Source organism: Danio rerio, chromosome 18, assembly GCF_052040795.2.
Source record: "Danio rerio strain M-AB ecotype USA chromosome 18, GRCz13ab, whole genome shotgun sequence".
In the NCBI taxonomy this organism is placed as follows: Eukaryota; Metazoa; Chordata; class Actinopteri; order Cypriniformes; family Danionidae; genus Danio; species Danio rerio.
The window spans coordinates 49943073-49964051 of NC_141038.1; the positions used below are offsets into that span (position 1 = coordinate 49943073).

At 40.2% G+C, this 20979-nt stretch overlaps 1 protein-coding gene across 5 annotated transcripts in view; it reads right to left on the minus strand.

Annotated features, from left to right (window-relative positions):
- Nucleotides 1-3328: 3328 nt before the first annotated feature.
- Nucleotides 3329-20979, minus strand: part of pid1 (phosphotyrosine interaction domain containing 1) — a 55238-nt gene continuing 37587 nt past the window's right edge. Inside the window, exons 3-4 of one of the 5 annotated variants that reach the window (XR_015514298.1) lie at nt 9371-10491; nt 3329-7852 (exon numbers count right to left, since the gene is read on the minus strand). Coding sequence is in view for 1 of the 5 variants with exons in the window: in NM_001013504.2 (NP_001013522.2) it covers nt 10003-10491 (489 nt within the window). In the remaining 4 variants the exon portion in view is untranslated. Of the gene's footprint in view, nt 8030-8929; nt 10492-20979 lie in introns of those variants that run through there. The other 4 variants (XR_015514297.1, XR_015514296.1, XR_015514295.1 and 1 more) reach the window with 4 other exon arrangements.

A 20979-nucleotide genomic window follows, 5' to 3' on the forward strand; every position in this document is an offset into this window, starting at 1 on the left:
CGGTATGCGTGGTTGAACCCGTGTGACGTCATGTGTGATGTAGGCTGGTTATTCCCCTATAGTCTAGCTGTTCATGCTACATCAGACTGTTGACTTGGTGGGGTATGTTTCATACAGTAAACTGGTTTATCATTAGAAAACTGCAGTATTGTTTTTTCATATACATTTTTCTGTAGTTGTTGTATTACCACAGCAGATTAACTAAAGTACTTTACCACACTTATTTTTTAAAAAACACTGTAGTGTTTAGTACACATTACTATGTTTTCATGTGGTATCACTGAAGATTCTAATGATTTACACAACAAAAAAATCCCCATAAAATTTTGATTATTAAAACTAGTACATCTGAATAGTTTCTACCGTGTTTTTTTATTTTATTTGACATATTACATTAGGATTTACTGGATATAACACATCACCAACAGATCACAACACATTACCAGTAGAAACCAACAGAGAAGCAATAAAGATTCCATTAAAACCAATGCATTTCCCAATATTAAAATCATTAGAATTCGGAATAAGCTATTTATTAAGTTATCTATTATTAAAATGTATTAGCTAGCTAGATTGTACCACTAATACATATTTAATCAGGTTAAATAAATCAGCTTTTCATTTCATTTTAGACATCAATTATCCGTTTCTTTCCCGAACAGCTGTCCTGTCAGGATCTTGTCTAGGTTTAATTTCTGGCCTCAAGCCTTCTAGAATTATCCACCATCAACGTTTCATTTTGAACGATCAACAATTAGGCCTCTTTGACACCTGTACCTTCACAAGAGCCCTGTCATAAAACTGAAGGTAAGATTTGCGCTTATATGAAGTTTTAATGGTCGATCATTTAAATAATTAGCCGCTTTGCTGCTGTATTTCCACGCAGTATTTCCTTTCCGCTCTGCAACACTGCAGTGCCATCTAGAGGTACAAGATGGAATGTAAAATATTGGCATGACATAAAAACACTAACACTTGGCACATTAAGCCAGCTTTTCCAAGACTCTGTCGCCACCTGGTGTTCAAAAATGGAAGTGCACTAGTGCAGTGCACATCTACTGTATCACACACGCGTTTTAGTGAGCAAAATACTTGCTCCTTAACATGCAGATACACCGTAAAATATTTCAGAGGTAAGGCTTTAAAATGTTCAAGTGGGTGGTTATGAGCAAACCACTATTTCTAGTCTAGTATTTTGTAGTAGTAAACATTTTGTAGTATAAACATACTGGTTTAGCAACGCATAAGTCTTGCAGACTTACAGAGAGAATATAGATGACCAGCAATGTAGCTACTGTGATGTCCTGTAAGAGACTAATGATATATGTGAGACTAGGGACTTCTGTGAGAGATTATAATGTCAATGAGAGACTAGTGATTAGCTGTGAAAGACTATTAATAGACTAGCAATGTCCTGAGACTAATAACAGACTAACAATGTCCTTTGAAACTAATAATAGACTAGCGATGAAAAAAACTGCTTAAACCAGCCTAGATTGGTTGGCTGGTTTTAGCTGGTCAACCATTCCAGGCTGGTTTTCAGCCATTTCCAGCCTGTTCTTAGCCGGTCATCTACCAGCCTCTAAAACCAGCTTGACTAGTCTAGCCATGCTGGGAGCCCAGCTATGTCCAGCTAAAAGCCAGGCTGGTCAAGCTGGTTTTAGTTGGTCATTCTCTAGCCTGACCAGCTAAGACCAGCCTGGAAATGGCCAAAACCAGACTAAGCTGTTTTTGTCTTTTTTCAGCAGGGCTGTGAGAGATTTTTAATAGCAATGCCCTGTGCCACTAGCAATACATTATCAATGTCCTGAGAGACTAGTAATAGAGTAGTGATGTTTTGTGAGAGTAAAAGTAGATTAGTGATGTCCTGTGATATTATTAATAGACTAGCAATGTCCTGTGAGACTAGCTATAGACTAGCGGAGAGACCAATAATAGACCAGCGATGTCCTGTGAGATTAGCTAGACTAGCGATGCCATGTGAGAGATTAATAGACTAGTGATGTCCTGTGCCACTAGTAATAGTCTAGAGATGTCCTGTGAGACTAGCGATGTCCTGTGAGAGACTAGTGTGTTTTGTGAGTATTAGAACAGTAATGTCCTGTGAGATTGGCTAGACTAGCGATGCCATGTGAGAGATTAATAGACTAGTAATGTCCTGTGAGATTAGCTAGACTAGCGATGCCATGTGAGAGATTAATAGACTAGTAATGTCCTGTGAGATTAGCTAGACTAGCGATGCCATGTGAGAGATTAATAGACTGGTAATGTCCTGTGAGATTAGCTAGACTAGCGATGCTATGTGAGAGATTAATAGACTGGTAATGTCCTGTGAGATTAGCTAGACTAGCGATGCTATGTGAGAGATAAGTAGACTAGTAATGTCCTGTGAGATTGGCTAGACTAGCAATGCCATGTGAGAGATTAATAGACTAGTAATGTCCTGTGCCACTAGCTATAGACTAGCGATGTCCTGTAAGATTAATAATAGACTAGCTATATCCTGTGTCACTAGCAATAGACTAGTGATGTCCTGTGAGAGACTAGTGTGTGTTGTGAGAGATAATTAATAGACTAGTAATGTCCTGAGAAACTAGTAATAGACTAGATGTCCTGTGAGAGACTAGTGTGTCTTGTGAGGGACTATTAATAGTCTAGTAATATCCTGAAAGACTATTAATATACTAGTAATATCCCGAGAAACTAGTAATAGACTAGTGATGTCACAATGTTTTAACAAAATTAAAGTGTTAAAGTCCTTTGGTTAGTTTGTAAGACACTGTTTTACCACGGTATAGTCACAAAACAAACTGATTACTTTATTTCAGGAAATATTAATAATCATTCATAAATTTTCTTGTCAGCTTAGTCCCTTTATTAATCCGGGGTCGCCACAGCGGAATGAACCGGCAACTTATCCAGCACATTTTTACGCAGAGGATGCCCTTCCAGCCACAACCCATCTCTGGGAAACATCCACACACTCATTCATACACACACTCATACACTAAAGACAATTTAGCCTACCCAATTCACCTGTACCGCATGACTCTGGGGAAAACCGGAGCACCCGGAGGAAACCCACGCGAACGCAGGGAGAACATGCAAACTCCACACAGAAACGGCAACTGAGCCGAGCCTCGAACCAGTGACCTTCTTGCTGTGAGGTGACAGCACTAACTACTGCGCCACTGCGTCGCCAATATTAATAATATATAGGTCTATTATATGTTCTCTGTGTGGATGGTGTTGGTTGGTGCCCATAATGCAGGTAAAACTTACATTTTGTTATGCAAATCAGTACATAAAAACAACATCAACAACAATATAGCTTGGTAAATATTTTATATATGACTGTATCTTTTTTGTCTTTACAAATACAGCATAAAAAACACACATATGGTAACACTTCAAAACCATAAAGCGAGTCCGAGCCATTAAGACATGTAGTGAGAATGTTCATCTACAATTGTACAAGTTATAAAACAACAACAATTACAACAACAAATAACAGACAGACAACTCATCCTTCTCCACTCACGCTGTAGGCTGCCCTTCGCTCCCGATCCAAATTCACAGTTGGCCGTAATACTGATTCCCTTAATGCTGCTTCTCACTTTATTGGAAATATCAAACATTTAACGCAGTATTTCAACGAAAGAAAAGTAAAACGATACATTTGTATTTACACAAGCTTTATCGAATGAGTTTCAGCATATATCTTATATATATATAGCTTTCTTTATTCATAAATGCTCGCTTCCCAGAATCCAGATTTTCTCCCAAACTGAATCAGGATCCGAATTCAAACTAGTTTCTTCATTTAGGTTTTGCTGCTCCTCAATCCATAGTACCTATACATTTTCACAGGTAAGTGGAGCCATGTATATGAGCACGCATTTGGTTTATTTGGAGTCTAAACCACTATAGCTTCCAAATGACCTGCAAATACAAATGTACATAAAACAAAATCTGTAATAATAATAATAAGAAGAAAACAAGGCTTTCAGTACCAGTACATATATATATAGCGCTTGCAGCACAATAGACATCATACATTCAGCATGGGGGCAAGAGACAGGCACTCTATGGGACAGCTATGCTTTTGGGGTCCTTCTTTACCCTACTCAAACATTTACGCAAATCTCTCCAAACCAACAAGGGGAAATGTCAGATGCGCTATATGCAAACGATGGATTTCTGTTCAATCAAAACAACAGTCGTAGCTCTGGAAGTAAAATTCCCATTCATTTTTTGCATAAGGAAACATGATTAGAAATTATAAGCCATGTTAATCATTGGTCTGATTTTGTTCAAGCTATTTGTTTGGATTTATGGTAAAAACGTTACTATATACAGTGGTTTGAGACAAAGGGCCCTATTATACACCCTTCGTAATAAGGCGAAAGATGCATTTGGCGTGATTTGTTGCTATTTTCAGACCAGCACAACAATCTTTTTCACGTTTTGCGCCCTGTTGTTAAAATAGCAAATCCATTTGCGCCACTTTTGGTCCTTTTTCCACTGAGTGGTACGGTACAAATCGGTATGGGTCACCTTTATCAGGCTTGCGTTTCCACTGCCTTAAAGGCTGATTTATACTTCTGCGTCAAGCACACGCGTATGCTACAGCGCAGCCTACGCATTGACGCATAGCCCTACGTCGTGCCCATCAGCGTCGCTGACGTGCACCTCTCAAAAAATGTTACTACACGCTACATAGCGCAAGCTCTGTGATTGATCGGCTTGGTAGCGCTGACAAGTCAGGGCGGGACCGAGAGCCGCGCGAGCCTGATGTAGCGATTGTTTAGAAGTGTGGAGTCCCGTGAAGGAGCTTCGGATGGAAAGTTTTGTTTTTTGTTTACCTCATAGTTAAAGTTGTTGCATGTCCGCTGGTTCCTGCCTCATAATGAGCGAGTTTGAGCCACTTATACATTCAGGAAGCGTTCAGAAAAAACAAAACAGCAGTGAAGAAACTCGACACATAGGAACATAAACTCCTCACGGCCACTAGCGTTTCGGAAGTGTTAATGCAGACCAATAGAGACAGCGCGCAGAAGTATAAATGCACAGCTATGCCATTGCATGCGCCATGGGTTACGCCGGTCACATGACGCAGAAGTATAAACCAGGCTTAAGGGTACCCTTTTGGTGGGCGTGGTGTACAACAAAGTTTCAGTGGACGTCATTTTTACTCGAAGAAATGTCTACAGTAAGGCTGTACGGGTTGATGACATATCATATGAGAAGCACTTCTCACAAGGCTTTATACACATAAATACTGCATAAATGTTCAGTACTAACCTTTCTATAAACATGATTTGATTATAACTGCAGATCAATCAGTGTGAAAGAGCCTACTGTAACGTCTGCTATTATATAAAATCAATAAATAAATGCAACATACAGTATATGAACACATACAGCCCCTTACAGTCTCCGATATGTTACCAATTACAGATAAACTACACACAGCATACATTTAGTCCTTATTGGGTACAAAAACAACACAAAACATATAGCCCACAGTCAGTGCAAACCTCTCATCTGTGTCTGTAATCTTCACCAGCACATGTAGCCTCTGTTAGAGAGTATTCTGCCATTACGAGTTCATAATAGTCCAAAAGGTAATGATAATAGTTAAACATGGCAGTTTGTTCATCTTTTATGTAGCAGTAAGAATCATTTGCTGCTATTTTTTCCGGCTTCTCCTTTGTTTTTTTGAGCTTCACTCTCGTGTTTGTCCCTTTCTGAAAGGATTGGATATCAGAAGCGATTCAATAATCACGCGCATGATATTAATATGAACTCAAGAAATTTCGTATTTCAAATATAGACATGCGGCGATCTCTCTGGAGTAAGTGAAACCGAAAACTCTGTCTTTGCAAAGGGTACCAAAAAGTGGCACAATACGGTTCGCTTTTAAGTACCTTTTGACAGTGGAAATAAAAGTGTCCCAAACCGATTTGTATCGTACCGTACCACTCAGTTGAAATGGACCATTATGCAACTCTGGAACGATGAGTCCTCTCACGGATTGATTCGTTCATTAGCGATGGGGCACATTGCACAGGTGGGGGAGAAGATTAACTCAATTTTTTGAGTCTTCTATCAGATTTGAGTCCTTCCTTCATCACGTGAAAGACATAAGGCAAACAAATGTAGTCAAAGCTGGAAAACTATTTGATCCGGAGATCTCTTGAATCCTCAGGTTGGAATCATTCATCTCTTTAGATGCTGTCACATGATGAACCAATGACACAAAAACCCAAAGACTCGAAAGGGGAACTAATCACGGGTCCTTTTGGCTTAAACTGTGCAATGGTTAAGTTTATATGGGACTGTCAGAAGAAGTGAGCCGAGCTAATCATAGACAAAAGATGATAACAATGAGTATTTTCTCTAGTTTTGATGTGATTCTGTTGTGATCAACAGTGGGCTAGTTGTAAATGCGTTTAAAGCAACACATTCATTTTCAGATTAGTCCCTTCATTAATCAGGGGTCGCCACAGCGGAATGAACCGCCAACTTATCCAGCATATGTTTTACGCAGCGGATATCTTTCCAGTTGCAACCCATCTCTGGGAAACATCCATACACACTCATACACTACGGACAATTTAGCCTACCCAATTCAACTGTACTACATGTCTTTGGACTTATGGGGAAAACAGGAGCATCCAGAGGAAACATGAACGCAGGGAAAACATGCAAACTCCACACAGAAACAGCAAATGACCCAGCAGAGGCTTGAATCAGCGACCTTCTTGTGGGACGGCAGCACTACCTACTGCGCCACCCTGTTTAAAGCAACTTCTAACATTGTAATTAGATTTTGGCAAAAAGGAACGAAATGAATGAAACCAAAGGAATCTCTGAATGAGACTGAATAAAATGACCCAAACTTCCCATTACTATAATGCAATACTATTAGGATTTCCTTGGTTGTTTCTTTGTGGGTGTTTGGAGTTTTCATTCGAGAGTGTCCTCTGGCCTTTGAAGGAGATTTGCAGTCGATCACAACTGTGCTTCCTTGACAAGATGTGCATGACAACTGTGGCTTTGCTCAATCATGTTTGCCACTTGATTTCAATGAATTGCCCAGCACTTAAATGAGCAGTTTTACATTTTACCTCCACTTTTAATTTGCTCTTCGCAATGCCCCTTGGGATTGCTTTTATTTCCCTCCTAAAGTCCTTAGCTTGTGCGTTTGTTCTTTAGCCTCACAATTGTTAAATTAATTAAACCTTATTATGAATTCAACTTTATGATATTGTGATTCACATTGTTAATTTGTTCCATGGCTTAAAAACACTTCAATAGGAAAAATGAATGGAAAAAATACTTCCCAAAACATCGCTGGTGAAAAATGGCGACACACTAATGCACTCTACAAGGTGCAACATTCCTGCAAAACATGTTTGTGGGAAAAAGCTCCATTTTCAATAATCCTTTCATGCCAGCCTGATTTTACCAAGTAGGACATGTTCCTGCATTCACATCTGTGTTGTTCCTGGAACAACATCCAATCAGTCAATCAGAATTATGCGATATGCTTCCAGTTTATGCTAACGATTTATGCACTTCTACATGATTGTTATCCAACTATTATTCCTCTCTGATTTTAGGAATAATTCACAGTTATGGTTGGGTTTAGGAGTATGGAAAAGGTATGGATTACATTTTCCAACAGTAATGATGTTCCAGGATCACATCGTACATGGCAAAATCATGACGTGTGTCATTTCAATCGGCTCAGAAGCCATCTTCACAATTACAGTGAAAAGGAGTGAAATCCGCACAGGGAACTTTTCCGTCCTCGTGGAAAACTCTAGATCAGGGGTCACCAACCCTGTTCCTGGAGAGCTTCCTTCCTGCACATTTCAGTTGCAACCCTGACCAAACACACCTGTTTGTAATTATCAAGTTCTGCTTTAGGTACTATTAATTGGTTCAGGTGTGTTTGATCAGGGTCGGGACTGAATAGACTGATTTCACGCGGCCGCCATTTTCAAAAGCGAAATCGAGGCTGCGGTGGGAAGAAAACCGGAAGTATCATTGGGAGTTACATAGGAATGTTGTGTAACTGGCTGTATATCTTATCAGCGAATATAAAGTGACACAAATTTATCATTTCTCCGCCTTCCGGGTGACCCGGAGGTCTGTTCTGAATGAATGGTGAATGTAAAAAGGGATATCAGAGCTCATTTTCAGCTAAGTTAAGGGAAATGGAACTAGTTAGCTAACATTTTCTTTTCCAAACACACGTTTTAGATGCCATTCATCAAACTCGAGTTAATAAACTGATTCTTTCACTATATTAGACTCGTCACGATACTGAATTAAAAGAAAAACCGGCAATTTCGCGCTAACATTTAAGGCACTGTTGATGGCTTTCTTAAAACAGCGCTGATTTGCCATTGTGTTCACGTGTTCAACAGAAATGATTGTGATTGGTCGAGAAGGTCATCAGTTCACCCACCGCTGTACACTGAGCACAAACACAAACGAGCCGAGCGATCTGCTTGGTGACTCGACTGATCTTGACGGCTGCTTCGCGCTCCAGTCCGTGTGTCTGTGTTTGCACTGGGTGAAGAGAGGTAAACTGAGTGCAAACCAAACACAGATACACGGAGACTGAAGCGCGAAGCCTTGAAGATCAGTCGAGTCGAGACATCCGCGCTCAGCAGCGCTTCCATGTTAGCGGGGAAATAGCCGGGTTTAAAATTTCAGTACCAGGACAACACTATTACAGACAACACGAGGGTGTGTTGCAGAGGACTGCTTTGTTTTATCACTCACTGGGTTACATAGACTGAAGCAGGAAAGCGTCCTCACGGTGTTTCACTAGTGCCATGAGCTGAAGCCTAGGAGGACACTTAAGCGTATCACTGAGATTGTGATCTTGTTTGATGCTAAATTGCTTTTAATTGTTTAAAATAAACTTACTAAATAATATTAAAGTGATGGTTACACCATTTTCTGCATTTTAAAATCTCGGCAACAGCTGGAGGTTTGTAGTACACAGCATGTTACTGCAATGTTTACAGTGCTCATCCTACACTTCCGGGTTTTTTTCCACCGCAGCCTCGCTTTGGTTCTTTAACATGGCGGCCGCGTGAAATAAGCGTATTCTGCAGGAAGGTAGCTCTCCAGGAACAGGGTTGGTGACCCCTGCTCTAGATCATGTGCATTCTTACCGGAGTGACTGCAAATGTGCTCATGAGTGAATATACAGATGCATCTGAAACGTCTCGCTTTCCCCATTAACAGTATTTTCTGTTGGAAAACACCTCACACACACCAAACACACACACACACTAAACTACACCAGACAGATGAGCACACTTAGCTTGTTGCAGTAGAGAACCCGTTCCATAGTTATTCAAAGGCTCAAGAGCTGCAGACATACAAACCCTAAATCACACACACGCACACACACACAAACACTGACTTTTGGTATCTTAAAAACAAATAGAAATCAATGCATGGTCCCTATAATTACGATTCTATGGCCCTACAAAGGTAAAGGAATGCCCTAGGCTGGCTGCCTGCCATAAATATCAAAATTAGACTTTTTATCCCCTCTCAAACTCGACCTGGAGAGGAAACACACCTGTGTTATATCTAAAATGACATGACACACACACACATCAGGGATCCCCCCACCCTCCTCCCACAAACAACAAAGTGAACTGGCCCAAGGTTTGATTGGCTTAAGGAAAGGTACAAGTTCTTGTCTCTTCATATCAAAACCAGCAGCGTTCAAATGCGAGTGTTACCGTGGAAATGATGAGATGCTTTTAGTAAAATGGGCACAGACCATCTGGCAGGCCGAGACTGAAAAAAAGGCAGGCTAGATTCTTGGTATGTGGTATTTCGGTCGCTGTCGTTTCTGAATATTCTATTATGGCACAAAAACAAAGAGCGCGAGATTGCATTCACGCTGCTTTTCCCAAACCCCCCCCATATTTAAGAGTAGTCCGACCCTCGGCCTATCATTCAGCCATCGTCAGGTGTGCTTGGCTCTTCAGGAAACTCATCAGATGATCCGCTTTTGTGGATGCGCCCGTCGCTGCGCATGCTGTGGAAGGTTTTCTTAAAGGCTTCCATCATGGAGTGGGCCAGTTTTTTCGCCTCTAGTTTGCTCTCGCACTCCACAGCGTGGCAGTCCATCTGGAAGGTCAGATCGTCGTTGATTTGTCGGTAGATCCACGCAAACACATTGGGGCTAATGTCGTGGTCTGCAGTGCAGTATGCGATGCGCGCCACCTGGAAGGTGTCCATTGCGACGGTGGCCTCGCCGCGGCCGTCCAGGTGATGCATGCGCACCTGAAATGGCCGGATTTCTAGGATGGCATTGCTGGAGGTGATGGAGTCATCATGGGTGACCGATGTCTGCTTTGTGTCCCATAATCCAACCACTGCCGATTCGGTGCAGCCGGATAGGAAGTGAGTGCCGGAAATCGTCACCTTGCCGAGGTACGTCACCTGGAGAAGAGGCAAACACACAACAGAAAACGTGAAAAGATGATTTGGGTGTATTTTCACACCAATGGCCACATGCATAACAAAGGCTCATTTACAATCATTTATTCATTTCCTTTAGTTTATGCTGAGCTCAGACTGCATGATTTTCAAAGTAGTCGTATCACCGATGTTTTCCAAGCGCCAACCTCTCGCTCTCCCTTGGGAGGCCAATACGAAAGTAACTAAAACCGCAATTCATCAAAAATCTGCTAGTCCTGGCTCCATAATAGAGCAAATTTCAATTGAGCCCATTGTTAGAATGGCCAACTTTACAGCAGAAAAAAAGGTGTTGACAGCCTGGTACAAAGAATGATTTTGGTTCATAAAGCTAATATTACCCTTCATGACAACTGTGAGGGGGTGAATTTTTTTATAACTCATCAGTTTCCTTTATATAAGGTTATATTAAGCTTGCATAATTAAGGGCGTGGCCACTTGATTGACAGCTAGGTCTCGCTGTCGCCGTCACGTCACCTCAGCTGACTTCGGCAGATTAGTCTCTGTTTTCTGCATGTTCATCCTATTTTTGTTTTGTTTATGTGGTTTTACACAGTCAGTTGCCTTTTAGGATTATTTCCTACAATTACCAGATGATTTGTGATGCTGTGTGCACTTAATTGTGCTCACAAACCATTCACGTGGCCTCCGTTTCCCATGGGAATAAAGTTATATACTTGTAAACCATCTCTATTAATGCATTTGTTTTATTTAAGATCATTTATAATGTTCTTTAGAGCTGTAATGGACTGCAGAATCTGACAGATTGATTAGATGTGGACTGTAAAACCGTCATCTGAAGTTATCATACAATGTTATGCTGGATGTCATCAATAGTCTTGCGTTTACTAACACAGACTATATCTGAAGTGTTTGGAAGTAATTTGCGTCTTCCTCTTGTAGGAAAACATCATAAGAACAATGTTTAGTGGCTCAATGGGTTACAGCAGTGTTTTTAAATGACTAAACACTTTATTGATATAGTGTACAGCCATATAGTCAGAACACAAACGAGTCGCAGGTGATAAAGTATTAAGCGTTTTCCCCAAGTAAAGTGTGTCTGAGCCAGGTAAAAGCTAAATGCCAGCAGTGTCTGTAGCTCCGCTCACTCTCCGCCTCTTTGCCCTTGTTTGGTATCCCGCCGTGAGTGTGATGACGCGCGAACAAAATGGCGACGGTTGGCCGCACCTACTTTGGCTTCTTTTGCGCTCTTCAGAAACCTATGGGTGACGTCTCAGATACTACGTCCATATATTTTATAGTCTATGACGTTTTCACACTGCATGACTATCTAGGTTAGCGTTCTGTCGGTGCTGTTACAGGAGAGTTCACACTGCATGACTTTAAAATAGGAAGAATCACAGACAACTTTGTCCAAACTAAGTCTCACAACCAAACAAACGTGAGAAGTGACATGGAAACAACGCGAGGTCATGTAATACGTTTCACTATTAAATACATAATGAAAAAAGAAGGCTTTAGCTTTAGAAACTTGTGTTGCTCGCCTGGCTTTTGAAGAGAATTAACAATTTCTCCTCAACTTTTTTTTTTTTTCGACCTGGTTGTGATATTGCTCAGATGACATATTAAAATGACATGGTTAAAATTTCCACAAGTTTTTCCTCCATTTCTTGGGACCAAATAAACTGATAATGTGCGCTTTTAACTCCTCCCCCAGCCTCATGCTGGCCTGCAGGTATTCGCTGCTCTCTCATTGGCTGTAGTTGATCGCTGATGTTATTTTTAGTCAGAAAACATTTCACACGGCATGGTTTGAATCGCCGACAGCTCCAGATATTTAGCATGCAAAATATCTCACGGGTGTCTGCGACTCATCGGCGATTCTCTCATATCGCGTCCTTGATAGTTCATACTGTGTGATTGTCACTGACGTGCACGAGCATCGATTTGCTTATGATTTTAGGCATTTGTCTGCGATTTCTCAAAACCTGTCGGCGAATCAAAATCATAAGTCTCTATTTCAGAGGTCGCCACAGCGGAATGAACTACCAACTATGCCAGCATATGTTTTACGCAGTGGTGCCCTTCCAGCTGCAACCCACTACAAGGAATTTCTGCAATCATAGGCAGAATTTTCTTAAAACAACGCACATTTGTACAACTGTATTTTCTATAAGGCGCACCATAAGAGCCTTACATTTTGACAATCACAGGCCGTGCATCCCACTTCTTGACTGTCAGAGCACTTTCCGCCGACATAGGATCGTAGTACGTACACAATGTACGCTGGCAGTGATTAACAAAAGAACTCAAACTGCTGGAGATCTTTGTTAACAGGGCATTCAAAATGAAGTTTCATTAACTCATTTCGAGAGGAGCATGTGATATGATCGAGCACGACTGGCTTCTCCTCTGTAATCAGTAAGGATCCAATCAGAGTGACCCAAGCGTGCTATAAATGGATTGTTTTCTCCTAACTGCTCAATCTTCGTTTTGGAAGAATCCCCCCTTCCACCCCATCTCCTCCTTATTCCTCCCTTTTCTAGAGGAGCGCTCGAGACCTACCTGATCTCGGATCCCCTTATATGCCTATTGACCGGGCGGGAGCCTTGGGCTCAAGTATTTCCGGGCTCAGGGTTCTCTCCCGGGACAGCATGCCAAACCTGCTATAATCACTAAGCATATATAAGTGGGAACTCTTGAAATGAAGTAAGCGGCGTGTGAGCGATAGATGACAGACCTTACTAAGAATGGTAGGCAGCGCTGTGGATGCCTAGGCTAAGGTATCTACTTTAACCCCCATTAACACTGTGCGTCAGCGTCAACACTTCCCATTCACTTTGAATGGGTGACGTCAAGCGTTGCCGAGCTGAATTGTGGATCCGTCTGCGCTGCTTCAGTGGCATCGCTTGCTGCAGAAGTTGAGGATTTCTCAACTTTTCAAGTGCCAATGGAAGTGTCAGTCAATTAGATCGCTTTATGCAAATACCCCAGCTCAAACAGTAGCCGATTGCCGACTAATTTCATTGGCTGATGCTGCCAAAGACATGCAGTACAGGTAAATTGGGTAGGTTAAACTGTCTGTAGTGAATGAGTGTGTATGGATGTTTCCCAGAGATGGGTTGCAGCTGGAATAAATAAAGGGACTAAGCTAAAAAGAAAATGTATGAATGAACAAAGCTTAACTTCCTTTGTTTAAGTTCCTTTGGTTCAACAACAAAACACATTTAGGGAGTAAGATTTTTGTACCGGGTATTGAGCTAATCTGCTGTTTCCAGATCAGTTAAACGAGTAAACAAGACGATTTCCGAGAAAATGAGTAGTTGTGGATACCTGCTTCTTGTTGTGTCTGAACAGTGTGTGTTTTTGGCATGAAACTGAGAAGAAAACGTCAAAGTTAAAAAAACAAAAGCAGCGTCTGGCCGTTTGTTTTCCCCTTCCAGACATTCTGTTTAGTCTACAACCACAAGGTCTAATTCTGGCCATTCCCATTCCTTCACTTCATTTGGAGAATGCAATTAAACGCTTTTTATTGCTTTAAAGACTGTACAAACTTTTGAAGACAAGCACAAACATCTGTGCGGTACCAGAATTTCATAGCAGAGCAAGCGGAGAACGCAAAGTCATTCCTCTTATGAACATGATTCGAATATTGTGGCTTTTTCTCCAGATGAGTTTTGTTTTTCTGAATCTCGTTCGTTCTCTCGCGTCTGAAACAGAAAGATGAGCCGGGGAGAGGAAATGCCAGTAATATCTCTGCTGAAAGCGATTTACATCAGAGGAAGAGGATGAGTGCTTTCTTCTGGATGAAGTGTTGGAAAGCAGTAACAGATGAGGATGTGTGTTTCCCAATACCTGATGGATATCATTAGGCCTTATTATCGTAAATGACCACACAAACTCACACATGCACACACACTTTCATTCAGCAAAGATGCATTCAATATTTTACAGGTGTCAGAGTTGGATTTCTATTTTAAATAAATGCTTTTTCACAAAAAAAGAAAGAAAAAAAAAGATGAATCACTTTTTTGAGCAAACCAACATATTGAAACGATTTCTGTGACACTGATAACAATGCAAAAAATGTAGCTTTGATTAAACCACTTAAGACACCGTTTGTCATGATTATTCTGTTTATTAAATTGGTTACTTCTTCATTTTTTTTACTTAGTGCTGTTTGCAGAATATCAAAGTTGCAGTTGGAGACATAAGAAGTCTATTTTATCAGACCTATAAGTTGTTTTTCACATGACGTCATTAATGACGTTCAAAATTCAGATGGAAGGCAGGATGTGATTCTTCTACGTAGGAATTGCAATCAGAACGTCAAAATGTTTCTGTTAAATATTACGTTTATTAATGTTTAATTTGGCCAAAATAAGAAATGCCGAACAGCTTTTATGGACTTCCAAAAGCTTTAGCTCATAAAGGGGAGAAAGTAAAAAAATAACTGGCTGAAAAACGGAAGAAAAGGTGCAATTTAATCAACATTTTTTTCACACAAACTTTTTTTAAATGCGATAATTCGTTTTACAGCACCAATAAAGATTATATACAGGCCTAATTATGTGTATAAATATTTTAATGTGAACTATCTGCTGAGGTGCAGAGGAGGTATCACATGAGGTGTACCGGAGGCAAGCATTGTCAGTTTATCCTGTTGTTCAGCTGCAAGAAATAGAAGCCGTTTCTAAAACATACAGGAGTTGGTTAGGACAAAAACTTCTTTTAATATGGAGAATATTCCTTCTATTGTGTGCTGCTGCTTTTATTTACAACCCGACTTAAATCAGCCTTTAGGCTTGATAGTACTGGGGTCCGTTCTTCGTACCTCCCTACTGAAAAAAAACAGCTTAAACCAGGCTAGGCTGGTTGGCTGGTTTAAGCTGGTTGACCAGGCTGGTTTTAGAGGGGTTTTGGCCATTTCCAGGCTGGTTTCCAGCTATTTCCAGCCTGGTCTTAGCTGATCAGGCTGGGAGATGACCAGAACCAGCTATGTCCAGCTTAAACCAGGCTGGTCAAGCTTGTTTTAGCTGGATTTAGCTGGTCACTTTCCAGCCTGACCAGCTAAGATCAGATTCTGGATCTTTTATTCTTGATAACTGATCTCTGGCTAGTTTGGTTCTTTAAACAAGTTCGCGAATCAGATTAAAATGTCTGGATGAACTGATCTGAAATCGCTGCGTGTGTTGTAAAGGACAGATCTATCGATTCCCGAAATCATGATCAGCAATGCAACGATTGGCTGACGGCACAGCAGCGTAATGACATCATCTGATTAATACTCAATCATCCATGTGAGCAAAATGACATAAAATTAGCAGTAAACGGTTTGTTAAACATGATGCGCAAATTACTTTCCACATAAGCTGCAGGCTTCACACTTTTATGTGTCAAGAGTATTCATCATGTACTTGAATGCATATCAATGCATTTAGTTCTACATTTAGAGAAGATTTTCTTTATAATAGTAGCCTAGGCCTACTCAAGTTTTTTTTAATCAGCGTTAGGAATAACTGATTAAAGTTTGCATCAAAAAATTTGTAACTATTGCGAAGCATCAATTGATGATTTAAATCGATTTAAATCATTTGTATAGCGGTCAAAACACGTGTATGACTGCATAAATTATTTTTAAAAAATTATAAAAAAAAAAAAAAAGTTAAATATTGTGCATGTATGCGTTTTTAACTAAAAAGTTCATATCAATAAATGTTCTCTTTAAACCAGTAGGTGGCAGTCTTTGTACTTTATTTCGGAGTGCAGATTGCATAAGTTTAAATTTTTTTTTACTTTATATATATATATATATATATATATATATATATATATATATATATATATATATATATATATATATATATATATAGTTAAAAAAATTAGATTTACTATTTTGCCAAGTGTATATAACTACTACTGTAAGAAAACATCAGCATTTGGTACATACTTTCAGTATTATCTTTGCTTGAAATGACCCGATCTAATACTGCGAGCCTGCTCCCGATCAGGTTTGAGCTACTAGAACTGTTGCTATGACAACAACTCTTAGATGAGTTTTGAAGAACTAAACGATCCTGGATCATGTCAAATCGTCAATATCTGAGTAATCCACCTACGAAGAACAGACCCCTGCTCCTGTCGGTGTCCTTAATCTGGCAACCTGCGCTTGCGTGTGTTTTGAACCAGGGGTGCAATACCTAGTTCAACCACTGTGTGTCAAACTTACATACTGCCCCTTTAAACCATAACCATTTTTTTAGTTACAATTATCCTGTACAATAATCCATACTTGTTCTTCACGTTTCTGCTGTGTGTTTTCCACAGTGGTAAGATGACAAACGCCAGCGTTGTGAGAAAGAGTGTCTGTTCACATGAGCCTGGTGATGTGTGTTTCTGTGTGTGTGTGTGTGTGTGTAATAAACCTCAGGTGGAAATAGGGAAACCATCAGATTGATGCTCATTCAGTACAGAGTCTAGACGGCCACACAGCACTCATTCATTCATGTCTCGTCTTCCACATCGCAGATATTGTGCAATTCATCAGCAATACACTTGTAAATCAATTAAATATTAGGTTGCCACACAGTGTACGCACACACATACACTACACAGAGAACATGGAGAAACAATGTTGTTTGTTCCACTCAGTTACGCAACATGTGGACACAATTACTCACTGCTTGTGTGATTCATGAGTTCAGTATTTTATACTGGCTGAGTGGTGTTATAGCTAAAAATAAATGCTTTTGAATAATTTGTAGTCAGGTGATAAAAATTCAATATCTTTGTGCATTTATATTGTTTATTAGTTTTTATTATTTACACAATATTTTTATTATTTTATTGTTTACACAATAAAATATTTAATTAAATTATTCATTCATTAGTTTATTTTCTATTCGCTTAGTCCTTTTATTAATCTGCGGTCGCCACGGTGGAATGAACCGCCAACTTGTCCAGCACATGTTTTATGTAGTGGATGCCCTTCCAGCTGCAACCCATCACTGGGAAACACCCATACAGTTCCATTCACACTCATACACTATGGACAATTTAGCTTACCCAATTCACCAATAGCAGATGTCTTTGGGCTGAAGGGAAAAGCGGAGCACCCTTTACTAAATTATTTATTATTAAAAATTGTTTTTACTATTTTGTATTTGATCATTTGTCAATTTAACAGTTATATGCATTAAAATAAGACTTTAGTCATCTATAATCTTTGGAAACGGAGAGATAATACATCAAATCAAATGAGTCATTAAACAAAAATACAAACTATGAAATATCATCTACATTTTTTTAAATTAATTGTTGTTTTTAATTCAATGTTTATTTAAGATTTAATAAATACAAACTACAAAATAAGCGACACTTTGGCTCAGTGGTCAGCAATGTCGCCTCACAGTAAGAAGTGCCCGTTCGAGTCCCGGCTGGGTCAGTTGGCATTTCTGTGTGAAGTTTGCATGTTCTCACAGAGTTGGTGTGGGTTTCCTTTGGGTGCTCCGATTTCCCCCACAATCCAAACACATGTGCTATATAAGTGAATTAAACAAACTAAATTGGCTGTAGTGTATGATGGTGTGTGTGAATGTGTGTATGGGTGTTTTCCAGAACTGAGTTGCAGCTGGAAGGGCATCCGCTGCGTAAAACATTTGCTGGAATAGTTGGTGGTTCATACCGCTGTGGCGACCTCTGATAAATTAAGGGACTAAGCCGAAGAAAAATGAATGAATGACACTACAAAATATCAACTACATTTTATATTTTTTAGTTGATTTTTGTTTTTATTAAACTTTTATTTTATATTTTTCCCCAATATATTAATTCGGGTTAGGGTTAATTTTTTTAAATTTGGTATTTTTCCATCCAGGGTTTCTACAGGTTTCACAAAGTCAGGCTTTTTAAGACCTCTTTAAGACCTTAGGACCATTACGAATGAAGTTCGTTGAGCTCGTTGGCGGCCATTAGCCTGCCATAGAGTAGACCAAAGACGGTTGACGTTTTCTATCCACAAGATGGCGACAGAAGCGTATAATAAGCTTTTACGCTCAGAAGATTATAACAGTCTGATTTTAAATTACAGCAGATCAAATCATTATTAAACTGGTACGCATACCTGCCAACACTCTTTTTTTCCCGTATTTCAGACCAATCTCCCGCAACAATCCCATTTTTTATTTCTTTCGGAAAATTCCCGTAATTTCACCCTCTCTCTTTGCTACAGTCTGTAAACACCCCCGGGTTGCCAACTTTGGTCTAGTACCCAAACGCAGCGGCTGCCCAATGCCCACTGCATCCTATCCGGTTCTCAAAAGTGTTATTTAGAGACTCCAAACACCCCCTGCCCCCGGTCTCCTGGATTTTCAAAGACATGTTAGCAGGTATGCTGGTGAGTGATATTCTAAGTCGATCTCTCTCTTTTGTATGTTCTAGTGCTGTATTTATACCGATTTGCTCGCATATCAGGAATGTGTGTTGTGTTGGCAGACAGAAAGAAGCAAAGTCTGCATGTGTTTAGCGTTTTTCCTTACCGCAAACACAACAGCAGTCTGGTAGTGATTGCGTTGCTTTTTTGGGGTTAATTATTGTGATATCCAGATTGCAACAGAGAAATACTGTAGACTGTAACACTGTAAGAAGATATCTCTGTAGATGGATGGCATTTCATGTCATGTTCAGCCTAATAATCTTAAAGTGTGAGCAAAATCAGCTGTTTTGTCATTACACTATAGAGAGTCATTTAAACACTAGCTCTAAAGTGACGTTGGTGAATTAGAAACGGCTTCTGCTGTTCTGATGTCAGCTGCAGATGTGAATTTATGGCGGAAGAAAGTAGTTCCTAATAAAAAAGGGTTTTAGCCTCTCTGTGTTTGATTTTCTTATTTATATACACGATTGTGCCATCGAACTGTTGTATAAATGCAATATCACACTCGTAGCAGTGCAATATGGCTGTATATCAGCACTGGTGGGACGCTAAGGCACAGCCATTATATACGGTCATATCACACTGCTACTCATGAGATATTGCTCATATATATATATATATTTAATATCTACAAGAAACTAAATGCATGCACAACAGTCTGTCTAGATCAGTGTCCTCACCACATCTGGACTATAAATACACGGAGAACTTTAAAATGAATATTACTGTAAGGACGATGATTTAACCATATCAGTAAATAGAGTTAAAAAGAAAGTTCTGTTAAAAGTTCTATTGAGATGGATTCTTGGTGATTGGATGCGTGTTGGGTAGCATTACACAGGAAAATTAAGACCGGTTTACAATTATTTAGGAACTACAAGTCAAAATTTCAGCAGATTTAAGACATTTTAGGACCCAGCAGACACCCTGTCCATCTCTGCTTAACTTGCTCTACCAGACTCACATGTCCAGCAGGTGGCAGTGTGGTGAACTACAATCTTACAGGCCCTCAAGAATCTCCATGTATAATTCAGCAAAAGCAAATTCTTCGGCAGCTCCACATTCCGGAGCGAGACGTTAATGATCCTGCCTGATGCGGAGCGAGAGGTTCAAGTGTCCCAAACACAGCTGAGGCCACAAGCACAGTCAAACACACACATGTCAAAGGGAGTCTGTGCGCTAAAACCAGAGAAAGTTTGCTCTGAGGGAAAGTGTTGACTCCATATGGTTTGTGTGTGTGTGTGTGTGTGTGTGCTTGTGAACAGAATGTGTGTAAACAGCACACAGACCAGACTTTGTACACGCTGAGCTCACAGAATGAATCTTTCACCTCTGACTCCATAATGCAGGCTTTCACAAACATACAGAACTAACATACACAGACATACACACACATTCTCACAGAAACAGAGACATGGTGAATGATGAGTCGCTAGTGCGCGCGCGCACACACACAGGCTGTGAGTCACCCTCTGCATAACACTGCTGAAGTCCAGAAGTGAACACAGATGACAGTAGCTGCACAAGCTCAGAATGGGGTGTTGTTACGTTTATTTATTATTTTTAATTTGTCAGAATTGAAATTCTAATGCTGGACTAATGTGTTTTGAAAACCTCGGTGGCTCAATGGTTAGCACTGTCGCCTCACAGCAAGAAGATCGCTGATTCGAATCCCGGCTGGGTCAGTTGGCATTTCTGTGTGGAGTTTGCATGTTCTCCCTGTGTTGGCGTGGGTTTCCTCCGGGTGCTCCGATTTCCAGTACCAGTACTGGGTAGCAACTGGAAGGGCACCCGCTGCGTAAAACATACGCTGGATAAGTTGGTGGTTCATTCCACTGTGGTGACCACTGATGAATAAAGGAACTAAGCCGAAGGAAAAGGAATGAATGAGTGAAAATCCCTTTCAGAAGCCTGAGGTCAGTAAGAAACTAGTATATTACTATAACAGTGAAGCACAAAATCACTTTCCAGAACCTTCTCGTTAACCGTTCCTCACTGGTAGATTGATCTTTACAAACTTCAAAAAATACCAAACCACAGGGGAGATTCTAAAGTAG